Genomic DNA, 15,776 nt, shown 5'->3' on the forward strand with positions numbered 1-15,776 from the left:
TAAGTTCTATGACGTACTGGAGCTAAGATAAACCCGCGACTACATTGTCTGGTGGAGGCGTAGCTGTACTACCTCTGAATCATTCTGGCAATCAGATCAGGCTACGAGTCTGGGCACTTGGTTGGATTGGCCTGTTCGGTTTCAAAGATGTCGGCATGACGTGTTCTCTGATCCTGAAAAGCCCTAAATAGCGCAGCCTTGTCTCTACAAGAAGCATAAAAAGAGTCGACAATCTCCGGGGTTACGTGATAGTCAATCAGCCCAAGCCCAATAACCACTGCCCATCGACACAATTGTTCACCAGTGAACTAGCAAGTTTCCGTCCTACATCCAGTCACCATGGCAGAGGGACAGCGAGACGTTTATCTTTACCGCCGACCCATCACCAGCCTTGCCAAAGTCCCCTTTGTGAATAAGTCGACCCATGCCTCCATCAGCCATTGGGCAGTCTGCGTAGGCGAAACATGTTACGAGGTCACCCATACCCTTAACCATCCGACGGGGAAACCCCGTGACATACGAACCATTACCAAGTCAGAATGGATTCAGCACGCGCAAGAAAAGAGGCTTGTCTACCAGTATACACATTATGGGAAATGCAATGCAGAATGGACGGATGACGACATCAAGAAATGCGGTAAGTGCATAGGTACCCATGCCTTCTACCATAGCTTTAACATGCTCAGGCTGCTGACCAATCTTCCTCACCCTCTTTAGCGGACGACATATGGAAGAGAGTCTTCGACGGAACCTACGAGAACTTCGAATCGAACTGCCAAGAATTCGCCCATTTGCTTATGCGGTGCATCGTAAACGATTTGCGTCAAGACACGGTCCCAAATCGGTGGGAAAGCTACAATCCTGACGCTCTCGTACCGGCAGCAATGATCACAGGAGGACCTGGTTTCACAGCAGGGGTAGTCAAAATGACCACAGCGACAGCGGCAACGGGTGCGGTGGGGGGCGTAACAATTCTCGATGTCGCCACCACGGGAGGCATTCTGACGGGAATTTTTGGGATGATTGCCTTTGCATCACATAAATACAACAAATACAGACGATACAAGAAGAGCAAGGCACTGGTAGCGGAGTGGCATTCGATAAGGAATACCACCACCAAGAAAGGATGGCGCCGAGTCTTTTCAAGGAGCTCATGGCGACGCATGTGGGATACAATCTGATTGGTGGTCATCATAAAGATATTGGAAGATAGGGTCATGGCCCACAGGTCAGACTATCTCTCAGCGTTATTCAGGGGCATCATGTATCTATTCAGCCATTACCCCCCTCATTTATATGTCCTAGGTATCTCACAATCAACTCTCCTAACCACATCGTTCAGCAAATAATAACCAAAATGATAGCTAGATCGACAGAGGGCAGGGCTACTACAGTTGCTATAAAGGCAAGAGGCATTCCGGTACAAATACGGGTGTCTTTGCGTCCAACAGTGTAGTATGATAGTATGCGGCCAGTGATCTTCGTTATTCTAGCTAAAAGTCCCGAATAGGTAGTATTTGCAAGCCGGGGGGGATGGGGTTTGAGGGCGGGAGTTCGTGAACAAGTAAGGCCGCTGCTCAATAGAGGCGAAAGTGGCTGAATCGGTGAAAATAAAGTCCAACCAATTTAGCGGGAGCAAAGAAGGCGAGCTTGAAGAGCGTGGGCCAACCAGGTGGACCCACACAACACCCTAGTTTGGGAGGAGGGAAGTTGGAAACTCTCGAGTGCGGTGCCAGCTAATTATCTGATAAAGTTTGGCCACGTTGGGTAACTGGGGTTTACGGTTAAGGTTCACGCACAGAGCAAGATTTTCTTGTCGAATACCAGATCTTTGAGTCCAACGCTTTTTTCGTTCACAGGCACCGTCTCACCTCTCACCGTCTCACTTCTCAGTCCTCACCGTTTCGTCTAGCTCAACAATCACGAACCGTTTACCCTTCAGCATAGCGCTGCACAAACTTCCCACCGAACTGCAAACCCGTATCTGCCGAACTACTGAACGAAGACGACCATCATAGTCTGGTATCGCTCTCGTTGACCAACCGACATTTTCGGGCTGTTGCCAATACGTGCCTACTCAACCGTTTGACCTTCAACGTTACATCTGATAATCTTGAGGGATTGATCGAAGATTACTCCCGGTGCCTGGACCGAATGACGGGTTTCGTCACGTTCGCGTCCTCGAGATCCACGGTTCGACGACCGAGTATGAAATCAGCTGCACACGGCACAGCTTTTGTGGACAAGGTTGCTGGGATGACCTAAACAGAGACAAGTTTGATAGCCTTCCTGATGACTGGCCGGGGGGCAGCCCCACCACACCATCTCCCCTTTTCCAGAGTGCGTATACGTGGGACAAGAGCTGGGAGCCTTTGGCCAAATTCATCAGCAGGTTACCCGGGCTCACCGATGTCATGTACAAGGCGAGAGAGCAGTTTCCGCCATGCCTGCTCCGCGCCATCGAAAGCAAAAGTCTGCCATCAGGCCGTCCCGTGCGGCTCCATCATGGCACATTTCAGCTGCGGAGGATAGAGGTTGAAGCTAGCACTGGACAGTCCTTCATCTGAAGTTCTTGGCCTCGCATATCCTACGGTCCCTATACGCGTTACCGATTCTCATGAATACGCGCTCATCAGATCCCCATGTCTCTACAGCATCTCGCTATCTAACGACAGCTCTATCAGTGAAGCGAGTGGAATGTACATGGAAGTAATCAAAGAAATATTACAGACCGAAGGACTGGCGCCAAATCTGGGCGAGATTATTCTGCGTCCACACCGCCTCGCCTCGATATTTCCCAAAACGAACAGCGGAGTTGATCTCACAAAGGAACTCGGCAACGGGATTCGACGGCCTCATCGTCAAGCAATTGAGCGGCTCAGGGCGATGTATTTCGTCGACCAGAATCTAGCTGGAATCTGCCAACATCTGGATCTCAGTGCCCTGACCACCCTCGACCTTCACTGGCCCGGCCATGCGGGGAGGCACTTGTCCGAAAAGCATCGTTTCCCTTCCCTGACGACCCTTGTCGTCGACGTGGCCAACCTCATCTTGGCTCCAACCCTCTACTCTCAAGTCACTCACTTCATCCGAGCTCACCCGCACCTCCAGAACCTACTTGTGAGGTTTTGGGATTGGTCAATCGTGTCATTTGCAGGCGAGGAGCACCATGAAATGGTGTTTCCATGCATGGAGTCCTTGGGCTTTCAAAACGCACGATATCCGCATAGCCCCACTGAGGTTGAGAGTTCGTTGAGTTCCGCGCGGGAAATTGAAGGCCTGGGCGCCCTGTACCCAAGCGTCAAGAATCTCTCCCTTCCTGTGCGGAGATTACAAGGCAGCAAGGCCGAGGTTGCATTATACCAAACTATTGGGCAGAGCTTTCCCAAGCTTAAGCGTCTTTCTCTCACGCTGGATGCGTCACTGAAGGCAATGAACGTGCTTGATCGGTGGCAACTATTCGAACTATTTAAAAGCATAGCGTTTGAGTGTTGCAGGGTAAACAAGTGCCCGCAGCTGTTGGAAGAGGAAGGCGAAGACATTCGTCTCTTTAAGGAACGGCCGCTTCACCACATCCTTGGACTGGTCTATGGGGGACTCACGAACGGAGATATTATCGACTGTATTGTGAATTGCGCGCTGGATGAGAAACTCGCCAGGCAGATCTTTCTGGCAGTCTCGTCTCCAACATTGGAGGTCATGGCAGTTCGTAGTGGGGGTCACTTCGTCGAAGCGAGTTGGAGATCCATCGGGATGCCACACACTCTGCTCGGGATAGCAGTGGGCAGTCCGGCGTTGTTTGACACATGTTTAGGAATGGAACAATACTTGAGGGGTTTGAGAAGCGAGTTGGTGGTCGATAGATACTTTTGTGGTGAAAAGAAGGAGAAGCTGAGGATCAAAGAGAAGATAGGAAGAAAGGAGCGTTGGGACCAGAGCCCAACCCTTTCGAGGTATCATCGGGGCAATGCTGGGGCGGGCGTGAACGTTGACAACGCTTTGTTGAGATGCTTCAGGAGACTGTGGTCTTCGAAGGAGGGGAGCCGAGGGTTATGGGAGGACTGGGAGAGCAGGGATCCATGTGGGATTTGAGGGGCCAGAAGCTGCTTAAGTTCACCGATATCATATCATATCATGAACCATGCATCCAAAGATAATGACTGGGCCTTTAATAATAAAACCTCAAACTCTAACATACCGTTCGGGGTTTATCAACCACAACATCGGACACGCAGAAAGCAATTCCGAGGCATACAAATGGCAGCTCAGATTAACCACCACCGCACCTCTATATTCACACATTAGCGTGCCATATAGACCTACCTACTGAACCTTCACAACCACCTTCCCAAAGTGCGACCCGCTCACAAGATACTTCATCGCCTCAGCCGCCTCCTCAAACCCAAACACACGGTCCACCACCGGCCTGATCTGATGCTCCTCATAAAACCGACACATCTCCTCAAACCTATCCCTCGGCCCGTTGATAATCCCCTTCAGCGTCACCGTCTCTATCGCCCGTGATCCTCATAACCTCCTTTTCCTAATCCGGATTCGTCCTATAGTTGATGACATAATCCGCCCCAAGAGCCTTGGCCTTCTCTAGCTTTTTATCCGACGACGAGGTGATAATAGCTGCCATCTCATCAGTAAAGCACATCCCCCTTTAATACATTTCACAAGAAAAACTCACTCTTCATCCCCCTAGCGCTCCCAATCTGCAGCCCAGCTACACTAACCCCCAGTCCCCTGCAAAATAACCGTTTCACCACCCCCCTTCCTAACCCCAGCTTCCCCATTAATGGCCCAAGAAAACTTATTTACCAGACACGATCTGTGTCAACATGAACATATTATCTAATATTCGGGACTCAGGTCCACCCGAGAACTGTGATACCGTCCCCAGCAGTGTCTTTTTCAGAATCTTTGCCTTCGGCTATTCCGGCGCTCTGCGCTACCACACCGTCTAACCAATGCATTGTGTCCAACGCAACTAAAACTATCGGCAGGATAAGGATGGAGTCATCGCAACACTGGCTCGCTTCCGTAAGACAAAGTCGGAGGAGTTAAGGTTTGTTTAATGCGCAGTTAGTACCTATATATATGTTACAACCTGCACCAGGAATGGATACAGACTGCAAGGCAGTACGCCAGAGGTGAATATGACAGGATGATCGAAGGTTGTGACAAGCGTCTCAGACACGGGTTCACTGTCAACAACAGGTTGTTCTAACAAAGAGCTACTGAGAGTAGATTGTAGACAAATGAACTTGATTGCTTGCATGAGGAATCAGATTCCTCGACATGGGGAGCGCCCGGCGCTCCCCCCTATTTATGTGAAGCTATCTACATATGTTTCTGAGGTATCCTTGTACCTTGCTCTGTGTGCTTGTATTGCTTGCTTTTGGTCGCGGCCAACAGACCATGGCCACCGCTAACAGACCCTGGCCACCGCTAACAGACCATGAACTCCTTGCTAGTAAGACTCCTTTCTTTCTGACAGGTACCACCCAGTGGTTCCTGTACAGGGGTATTACGCTTGGGGCGTAACACATAGAATCAAGTGTCTCTCAGTACGTGATCGCTTCGGGAAGATATCGTGCAATCGTGTCACGAACCTGACATAAGGGTGCGGCGCAGGGCGCACCACAGCCAATTATTAGATTGCAAGATAAGTGTTGATCCATCTTCTGTTGTGTACCTTTTGGCTACACCGAACCGTTATTCAGAAGCAGCCTTCAACTCAGTAACCCTCTCAGAGGTTCTGATCAGGGGTTCGTCACACTTAACTGATTCATATGTTTACTACTGCTGACAACGACAAGCTAATTTCAACGTCGCAGTGACAATTATTTTCAGATGATGCTGAAAATAACATGAACAGCAAAGAGGGTGGGGTGCCACTTGTTATTGCGACACCCCATAAGCGAGTCCGAAAACGGCAAAAAAATTTCCCTCGACACAACAATACACGGATGAAACAAGGCCAGGGCCCTGAAGCGCGAGGCGTGGAGCGCATGGTGGGCGGCGAACAGACCAGAGAGGTACGCCCGGCTAGCAATCCCAGGACCGGGGAAGCAACCGCCTCCGGAGCTAACTCTGGCACGAAAGACTCTACACCACCTCCTGGCAGAGAGGACAGGGCACGGGGACTACGAAGCATACCACGTACGGCTCGGCCACGAATCTTACAGGGCGTGCCGATGTGGACAACCGACGGAGGTCGGACATTTCGCGGTGTGCCCAGAGGCACGGGCGAGGGGCCCCTGGAGCAGCGAAATTCGAAGAGCGCTCAGGAGACCGCAGAAGCTCCTGGGCAAGGACTGGAGGAAGTACGCTGAGTGGGTGGAAAGCTCGGGAGCGTATGACCAGGCGGAAGAATGACGAAGATGAGGACAAGCGGCCAAGACCGGGATGACAACGGCAGGGAGACGCGACGGACACCGGGAGGTACTATAAGCCCTCGGGGACCAGAGCCCTGAGGCAAGCAGGCCTCACTCTCCTATGTAAATATCTCTCTTTTGTAACGCGAAGCGCCCTGTCAGCTAGTATTAGCGGTAGTATTAGAATCTTGGGCGTCCACATCCCCATCCGGGGGCCAGGCGAGGAAGGCTCGGGCACGTGACCCCTACGGGGCCACGGGCCACAGTCCGACCCGATTGGACGCTAATAACACACACACACACACACACACACGGATGAAACAACTTCATTTTTGTCCCCTTTCACGGCGGCTTCTGTTGGTGGTGGATGTGTAGCATGTTGCTGCACCATTATGGCTGGAATTTCAGGCGCAATATCGTCTCTGGCAGCGCCAGTGCTGCAGACGTCCACTGTCACGGTCGTCGTTGTGGTGGAGATTACATGGACTACAGAGACCTACATATATCCCTATCAGTATCTACGGCTTGCACAACCTGGTCCAGCACAAGTCTAAGATGGGACATGGAATATCAGCAGGCATCTCAGAAGTAGGCAAAACTACTGGAAGTCAACTATCCATCTCTGCTTTGATACTCGTGTGTCTATCTCCCTAACCATCTCACCTCACCCGCTTTTCGTTTTCTTGTAAGTACATGCCTGTCTCATCTCCCTTTCCGCCTTAGTTGTCGTAGCAGCCACCGTTAACGTATCCACCGGGATAAGGGTAGGTGTGGGGGAAGACATTGGTGGCGTGGTTGCAGTTTCCATAGCCGAGCCAAATGCTGTATCTTCCGTCCTGGTAAATGTGCCCAGATCTTCCAGCCCTGTAGCCTCGGCAGCAGTTGAGCATGATATGGTTCACCTGTCTCCCGGCAGTGGAGCAAGGGATGGAAACATCCGAGCTGTTCTCCTGCAGAGAGGGTTAGCACAGTGTCACATGGGACGGTGAAGGAGGACTTACACTGCAGATGTAACTGGCGGTGGTGGATTGGCATGTCATGCGGCGGCAGCGCTTGGACGGGGCACCGCAGTTCTGGCCTAGCTTCTTGAGATCATTGGCAGCAGTGATGGACCGCTCATGGTCGCCGGTAGCCATTGTTCCGCAGGTGAGCACCTCGGCACGCTTCTCCAGGGCCTCGAGGGCATCCTCGGGAGCGATCTCGGCAGCGTTGTACTCGGGGTTGATGGCGAGAATTTGGGCGAGAATTTCCTGTAGGGCAACCGCTGGTCAGTCAAGGGATTCGGGAAGTGTTGTTGTCAAGGCAAGATGTGTACCGTAGCCGTGCCGTGAAGCTCGGTGACCTCTGTATCGGTCTTGAAGATACGACCGGTCCATGTCATTCCATCGTCCAAGTCAACATCGGGAGCACGAGGACTGGCGACAGCAGCGAGCACGCATGGGATGGCGGCAAGGGCGAGGAGGATGCTCTTGGGGAGAACCATGGTTGCTGTTTGGGCTGGTGTTGTTGAGGATGGAGCTGTGGAGTCTGAGGAGTGACGACTGAAGAGTGAAGTGAGAAGAGAGTATCGAAACAGCTGAGGACGTGCCTTTTTAATGAACAAACGACAAGCTGATTCCCCACTGACCTCGGTTTCTCAAAGTCTCAGCTCATCATTGTTCATGGCGGCCTCAAAATCCTTGTCAAAAGGCCGACTTGTCTCACCGATCCTTGGTGTTGACTGGAGACCTTGATGACCGGAAGGAATTAGCCGGTAAGCTGGATGGATCACACTGTGTGTCTTGTGAAGCTGGGCAGCCCACGTGTGGATGAAAGCGAATGATATCTTCTTGGTGGATCGGAAACGAGCCTTTGTTGATATACGCGAATGCAACATGTTAAGATCTCGAGTTGTCATGATATCCACCTTCTACTGCACCCATTCATGCCGTCGGACTTTGACAGCAAAGCTGGGTCTAAGATGATAGTGCCGATTGGTTGTACTCTTCCCGCACTACCTTGGCGGTGGAGCAATTGTGGCGGGTTATGGCTGCCTATAATTGGACTCTGTGCTGGTTATTCTCATGCCCTATCGCTGACACCGAGACCAACCCTGCAAAAAAATATCGTCGAGGGCCATTGAAGTGGAAAAGAGGATTGGCTGTCCCATCGCATCCTCATCGCAGGTTCCAGTTCCAGTTTCCAAACCGGCTAGACATCATGGACCACGAAGATCCATCACCGAGACGAAATGCGAACTGCAGCATTCATATGACTTTTAGCAGGCGAGAGAGTCGCATAGAACTACCAAAGGGCTCAGGACGAGTAATGCACCTTGCCCTTGATGCATCTAGATCGTTCCTCGACACGAGTTGTATGGCTACTAATTATAAACATGGCAGACTTGTGGAAGCTTTCTGTCGACGCCAAGCTGTGTGATGATGAAGTTGCTCTCTTTGAGACCAGCAGTCAGGTTTCTCCTAAACCTTTAGCCCTGGGGCCCCAACTTCGCCTCAGATTCATAGATATTGGTTTCTTTTCTTTTTGCTTGTAGCTTTTTCCTATACATTACGAATAGTACCATCCTCTCTATACAAAGGGCGTCCGACAGAAGCTCAAATATTTCCATTGAAATTACTAAAAAGGTTCGAATAATATCTAGGGTGGTCAATAACACGAGATCTTCGTGGCTTTTCTTGTGAGATAAGACGCCAAGTTAAGCCAGGCCCACGATAATTTTACGCAACCGAGTCCAGCCTCCTATCGGTTTGTCCTGTGGTATTGCAATCTGTGGGCCATCTACGGGCCACGGCTTCCCCAGCCAAGCCATCAACTCATCCAGGCCTTCGTCGCTCATGAGAATATTCCCCTGCCATCACCATCCAATTGCATACTTAGTCTCGGGAGTGAAGAGCAAATTTTTCATTAATTTATACTGATATTTACCACCACCGCATCCACTATTGCGTGTCCTTGATCTCCAGTATCTATGTTATCCACCAGAATGAGGGGCTAGATTGGATGTTTGTGAGGAAAACAAAGTCAGACCGTTCTTCAAAATCAAGGACACAGGAAGTAGTGGATACAATCCGATATCAATAGGTTCTGAACTGAACTGACTAGTGGAACAAGGCCGGCTAATATATACATAGCTGCTGACTGGATGAGTCTGAGAAATGACTTCCAGTGGTGAGTCCTGAGGGCAAATCAAACCTGGTGTGAACCAGCCAAGCCAAACAGGACCAAACAGGCAACCCTTTGGCTTATTCTAGATCCTTCTCCTCCTGCCTGTTTAGTGATGAATAAGACAGAACAGAACCTTTGTGTTGATTAGGCTAGGGCGGTTAACAAGTTAAACTTGACTTGACTTCCAAGTTCAACCGTCATGGCAAGTTAATCGGCCCGATTTTTACGCAAGCTGAATTAAATCCAGCCTAGACTTAACTTGACGATTTGCCAAGGCCTATAATGTATTTTTTTTTTCATACAAACACTAGTGGTCGATAACTGAGTTCATGGTGGTGAGGTTATTGTTAGGTGTGAGGTTGGCCTCTGAGTTTAACTCGGCAGAACCCAGACCGGAACCTCTGGAAAGAAAAGGCGCAAGAACCCACTACTGTAGGGAGTTTAACGCCAAAGAGCTATAGATAATTGAGAAAATTAATATCCGATTTGCCCTTATCTACTTTGCTAAGAATCGGGCCGGAAAAACTACCGTAAGCTTGCAAGTCGACAAGTCAAGTCAAAGCGGTAAGGACCTTAAGTCAAATCAAGACCTGGGCGGCAAGTCAAGTTAAATCGAGGGCCGACTTGACTTGACTTGACTGGTTGACCACCTTGGATCAAGTATAGTAGCTTACCGCTCGAACTTTCCCGTAACCTAACCTATTATCCTCTGGAAGAACCTTCGACTCGTTGGTTTACGTGGGTCTTCCCGGATAATATATTCCACTGAGTTCCTTCTCTCCTGCCTTTTATCTCCGATTTAATTTCCTCTAGAGCTTTTTTCATGGCATGGATGAACGTCTCCGGGCCACCTGCAATAATAATTGCGTCGAGGGTTTCGGTGCTGCGTTGAACCTTGTTTGCAGAGTTTATAGCCCTCAATAAACGCCTGGTCTGACCGGCCGGTTGCGGATGGTCTGTCTCGAATAGTTCACCTCACAACATCTAGTTTCGCCGTCCTTTGCTCGAGATCTCATGCCTCTTCTCCGCTGAATGGGAGGACATTGTATATCGCGCCATTGACCTCAGCCACTTCCACACCGGTAGGATCGTCCTACCTCTAGCCTTCCGTGCTGTATTTTGGCTGGTGAGTGGGCAGGTTATTCGAGAAGTCCGAGGAATGGAGGGTGATGATGGCGGGGACACGGAGTCATGGGTGGGGTCAAAATCAGCGGAGGAACGGTATAAGATCTACCTACGCCTAGCCGAGCTTTATCCTAGCGTAGTAGGGACACTATCTAAGCTTCTTCTATTAGAAAACCAAGCTTCTTCTATTAAAAAGCCAAGCTTCTTCTGTCTGAAATCCAAACTCTCATACATAGTATCTAAACCTTTATATCAGCTATCTGAGAATTATAGGATTCCCATATCAAACTAAATTCAGTCTTTTGACAGTGGGTAAGGCCACTGTTCAAGGTTTTTTGCGTCGGCTCCAGCCTTTTTCTCTTTTTCTTTTTTTCTTTTTTCGTTAGACTCATGAAATTCCGATTGGGCTACCTTACCTCATACTGCGCGAGTAAAGTTGTGTGGGTTAAAGTAGCATCTTGCACCTATAGCCCAGCCAGCAGGACAATTTGGCCGCCCTTCGGTATCTTTAATTAACTCCAGTACTCGGGATAAAGCCGGGTTCAATGCAGAGTTCACAACTCGCATCCTGCTGTTACATATGTAGTTACGCCGCGCTTAGGTACTGTCACGGGACCTGAATATTTTGAAACCCGCCTTACAGAATCAAGAGTGTGATGATATTGGGAGTACACGTACCAGGAACAAAGCTACAAAAGAGCATCTTCATCTTCCTTGCCCACTCAGTTCCGTCACTGTCAGCCACCCCCCCTTAAACAAACGCAATAACGCCAAACACCGCCCCAGCAAAGACCCGCACCAGTGAACCACCAGCCCCGACAACACTCCCACCATTCCCCGTCGCCGTCGTCGTAGTCGGAGTAGTAATCTCCTCCTCCTCATCCCCCACACTCGGCCGATCAGTAATCACCGCCGATGTAGAAGTCGTCAATGTCGTCACCAAAGGAACTGAGCTACTCCCAGTAGGCTGTGACTCGGAAAGTGTGAGCGCGCCGGTCGAAGAGTCGATGGTCTCCGTAGAACTGGACTCTATCACAGTAGCAACGGGCGTAGGACTGACAGTCGGCTCCTCCGTGGTGAGGACAAGCTTCCCAGAGGTGAAGCACGGCATGTAGGAAGCCTCTGTCCTGAGGGTTTCGGTGCCGGTGTAGAAAGCGCAACCGGGAACATCTTTTCTAGGGGGGGCGCGGCCACCGCCGCAGTCGTGAGGGTCGCAGATTTGACCGTCGTCGGGGTCGTACCAGTGGACGATGTTGTCTTGGCATACGCCGAAGGTGTGTTGGGCGCAGCCAACAGAGAGTCTTGCCCGCGAGGAGCGCTAATGGAAGCAAAGTTGACACGGAGAAGAATTTCATTTTTCCTAGTTGTCGAAGCTGTAGTCCTTGGATATGGTTCAGCTTTTGCCGAGAAGATGAGGGCGAGGAGGACGCTTTTTTTATATCCGTGTTGAAGGCTCGAAGGATTACTGGGAGGCGGAACGAGGCGTCTAGCTTGCCCCTTCGCTAAGATCACAGCGTTGGATCTAAACTGGCTAATCCCTGTCATTTCATCAACCCGAGATTAAAAGCCCCGTCCTCAAAGCCGTAGGGCTGGACCAGTTTCAAAAACGCAGGCCGACGTCCTCTGACATATGCTTTCGCCATAAAAGGCACGAGATTTTAGATAGCCAACTTTTTGCATGAAACTTCGTCTCATAGAACTTGTGAACAAACCCAGGGGCAATTGCATGTCCAAACCCCTCCTTTCTTGACGTAAGTTACCGCTGAACAGTTGCCATGGCAACCGCTTGATTGAACCATCGAGCGATTACCCCCTAAAATACTGCCATCTCCAACAACTGATGAAGAGAAAAATGCGAAGCTTGACGTTCCACTTTCTTCCTTCCTTCTTCCAGAGACCTCCCATGCTGCAACTTTATCAAGGGAGACTACAGGTAGTGAATTTTTTGGGTTGATCCGCTGAAAGGAGGGTTGTCACGGTTGGCTCAGCGGCCGTGGAGCCGATGCATGTGATAGAGGTCGTAGATTTGATGCTCAGAATCTTTTCATGGGGACTACCTGGGGAGACTGAGGGGATGGTGGCCTGCACTAGTGAAGATGTTTCTCGACCAGCATCCAATACGACGGCCGTTGAAGTCTCGTTGTTGTATGCCATAGGTAGACAACAGCAATCCACGTGCCCGCTGAGATATTGAGTACCGGCAGCGGAGTCTGTCAACACAGCAGCAATACTCGTAAACCTGTTGGCCTCCTGAGCTGCGTTCAATTGCAAGATCTTTGCAATGAAAGCTCTAATGGCGAAGATCAGCCCGATGGTTACGAAGACGGGGCTTAGGCCGGCAAACCAAAAGGTAAAGTATTCGCGTTTGTTTCGCTTGTCAAGCCGAAAGCCGCAAATAGTCCGTGGTACTGTGCAGTTGAATGTCTCTTCCAAGATTAGAAGGCGAGCTCTCCAGAACTTGAACCGTCGACCTGTCTTGACACAGTAATGATCCTGTCACCCCACATTTGAGTATGGGGCGGTACTTCCTGGGGATACAGCAGCTGTGTGCCGGCCCTGGGGTCAACCCCTCGCACCTTGCGAACATAGCCAGGCCACGCCATTTCATCGTTATGTAGCTTTCGCTGAAACCAGAGGAGGTTGTCAATGTCCGTGTCAGGGATGAGCAAAGCCAGGGTCTTTAAGGTTTCTTCAGCGAGTTTTCGGTATGGGTACTGGTCCCTGGTGCGAGGATATCTGGTCATTGCGGTACCATGTGAGTTCCTTAGTGTCGTAATCAAGCTGAATAGTTCGCGGAATATCTCGTAGATGCAATCTTGAGGTTGGTAGTCGTCGAGTTGTCTCTCGAGGTACACTACAGAACTATCATACCCGTCTTCACCTTTTACCCGAAATGCATATCAGTGAATAAGATACCATATTGTGGGAAACATAGCTTACAAGACAGTGTTACCATACCCATTGCCCCAAATGCCAGCCATGAGTTGGTCACGGTAGCTGGGTCCGATCGACTGTGGTCGATGGTTCGGAGATTCGGGATTCAAAGGCTGATTCTAGGGAATTCCTTGGAAAGCTTTAAGTGTCAAACGCCACAACGGCACCTGAGAATGAGCAGAATTGAGTACCGGCATGGTAGCTAACAACCAGGAAGAGAAACCAGAACGCCCATTTCGTTTAGGGGGGAAGTAAGACTTGGCGAGGTTTGTAATAGCTCGTGCGTAGGACGAATTGAAGAGTTGTGTTCTGAATCCTGCAACTCGGAATAATGTGTTGTCAGTAATACTCTCAACACCCCACAGAACTAGGAAACATAAAGTCGTAACGCAAGACACAAAGTGTGCGGCATCTTAAAAGGATGGCTACAAACTTCGGCCATCTACTGATTGGGGGCAAAAGAGAGACAGGAAGGAAAGTCAAGCCACACCGCGCCTTGTAGGGCAGGAGAAGTTGGGCTACTTGGCCTCTCGGAGACCGGCGGTGCCGAAAATGCCTTCTGGGGGCAGTTTTACGGCTGCCCGGGTCCCAGCCACCTGTTACACCCCCATACGTGTTGCAAAGGCCCACACTGCCACAACTTATCACATCAGGTGGAAGGAACGACGCAATTGAACATTATCTTAGGTAGGTACTTGTGACCAAGCCTCCACGTGCCTGCCCGCGTTTACCCCCTGGAAGGCACCACTAAAACAACTGATTAGATAAAAGACGGTTCCAAAGTATTCCATACACAGATCTTCACGATGCAAGGCTTCGACTTGAAACCGTGACACAGCTCTATAGCAAAATCCCCTCCACCTTCAATTGCCGAGTCAAGTTCACGACTTCCTCCACTCAGACCAAGGGTATATGCTGCCCGAATGACTGCAGCCGCAATTAACGATAACGTCCCGTTTCGCTGTACACATGTCATCGAATACGACGATGCCGAGAAGCGCAACTGGCAAATGGTCGGGTTTGGTAGATACAACGTCAGACCTCTCAGCCCCGAAGCCGATCAAGCATTCCAGAGCATCCGACCGCAGCTCATCTCCATCATCCGCAATATACCATTGGCTTCCATCAAATGCAGAGGACCTTCTGCGAGAAGTCCTGCGGCAACTGTGGAAGGGTACCGGGTCACAGACAAGAAGAAATCCGACCCGGATCGAGACGGCGTGGATGTCGTGGTGCTTAGGAATAGCTCGTGACCCTTTGTAAAGGAGATCAAGAAGCGGATCAAACAACCCCGTATCCTGGAGTCTGGTAGAACCAAATTTGCATTAATGGTGCGGGATGAGCCACCCGGGTGGGATTGGCGTCCAGAGGGAGCGAAGGACACCCCGGAAGAAGTCAAGGTCACAGAGTAGGCAAGGTTTCTCTTTTGTCGGCGTTATCCTGGAACTGTTTTCGGATCATAGACTATGTTAGAGGTTCTTTATCAGCATCCAACTGTTCATTTATCATGTGTGTTGCTTTGCCTTTTCTTCCAACTATGTCACCTGGTTGAGAATATTATCTCAGCTTTCCATCACTCAACCTGAGCTTGATCTGAGCACTGTCTGGACCTGATCTAAGCATTATATGGACTTGATCCGAGCCCTGACTGGACCTGATCCAAGCTTCCCAGCAAATCTGATGATGGGGTGTGGCTGACTAGCCCTATTGATATGAGCCGTGCAGACCACCGAGCCATAAGAGCAAGCGTGGACAATGAAGCATGTGATTTTCTCCAGCCGCGGTGTGTGTCATTGTAGCGCTAATAAGCGCTGCATAAAAGTTCCTTTTTGGTTCGTTTAATGATTTGGAAGCCGAAGAGAGATGAAGATTTGGGCCATTCTGTTCATTCACCAAGCTTCCAGAGACAGAGATGCACTTTCTGTGATACTATGATACCTACCTTGCTGTCCAGTGTCCCCCTCAACTCGATGCATGCTTCCAGGTTCTCGACCAAACATGAGGCATTGACACATGACAAAAAGACAGATGCGCAAATAAATACTTTTAGCGATAGGCGATGCGTTCAATGCACTCATTGTGGGTATTCTAGAAGGCTGCAAAGCATGTTGCATATGCATGGAAGCGGAATCCGAGGGGTCTTGGCACTGCAGCAGCAGCAGCAGTTGC

The 15,776-nt window shown here is 50.1% G+C and overlaps 3 protein-coding genes across 3 annotated transcripts; 1 reads left to right on the forward strand and 2 right to left on the reverse strand.

The window, feature by feature from the left end:
• Nucleotides 1-339: 339 nt before the first annotated feature.
• QC762_0097040 (uncharacterized protein) lies at nucleotides 340-1,181 on the forward strand (the record flags this gene model as incomplete). The annotated part of the gene is made up of 2 exons (XM_062884135.1): nucleotides 340-637; nucleotides 718-1,181. The coding sequence occupies 2 exons, from the start codon at nucleotides 340-342 to the stop codon at nucleotides 1,179-1,181; spliced, it is 762 nt and encodes a 253-aa protein (XP_062740834.1).
• Nucleotides 1,182-6,916: 5,735 nt separating this feature from the next.
• On the reverse strand, nucleotides 6,917-8,190 carry QC762_606200 (uncharacterized protein). Its single transcript, XM_062892311.1, has 3 exons — nucleotides 7,699-8,190; nucleotides 7,385-7,633; nucleotides 6,917-7,333 (listed from the first exon to the last, which is right to left on the reverse strand). The coding sequence occupies exons 1-3, from the start codon at nucleotides 7,864-7,866 to the stop codon at nucleotides 7,103-7,105; spliced, it is 648 nt and encodes a 215-aa protein (XP_062740835.1). The 5' UTR covers nucleotides 7,867-8,190; the 3' UTR covers nucleotides 6,917-7,102.
• Nucleotides 8,191-11,369: 3,179 nt separating this feature from the next.
• On the reverse strand, nucleotides 11,370-12,028 carry QC762_606210 (uncharacterized protein; the record flags this gene model as incomplete). The annotated part of the gene is given in 3 exon segments (XM_062892312.1): nucleotides 11,370-11,640; nucleotides 11,734-11,930; nucleotides 11,941-12,028. The coding sequence occupies 3 exon segments, from the start codon at nucleotides 12,026-12,028 to the stop codon at nucleotides 11,425-11,427; spliced, it is 501 nt and encodes a 166-aa protein (XP_062740836.1). The 3' UTR covers nucleotides 11,370-11,424.
• Between the last annotated feature and the right edge of the window lie 3,748 nt (nucleotides 12,029-15,776).

Source organism: Podospora pseudocomata, chromosome 6 (assembly GCF_035222375.1).
Source record: "Podospora pseudocomata strain CBS 415.72m chromosome 6, whole genome shotgun sequence".
NCBI classification, from domain to species: Eukaryota; Fungi; Ascomycota; class Sordariomycetes; order Sordariales; family Podosporaceae; genus Podospora; species Podospora pseudocomata.

Bases quoted from the DNA above. Each gene is read 5' to 3' on its own strand.
- QC762_606200 (XM_062892311.1), bottom strand. From the start codon at position 7,866: ATGGTTCTCCCCAAGAGCATCCTCCTCGCCCTTGCCGCCATCCCATGC. The intron at 7,634-7,698 runs GTACACATCTTG...GTTGCCCTACAG, and splicing joins AGCTTCACGGCACGGCTACG to GAAATTCTCGCCCAAATTCT. The intron at 7,334-7,384 runs GTAAGTCCTCCT...CCCTCTCTGCAG, and splicing joins CCGCCAGTTACATCTGCAGT to GAGAACAGCTCGGATGTTTC.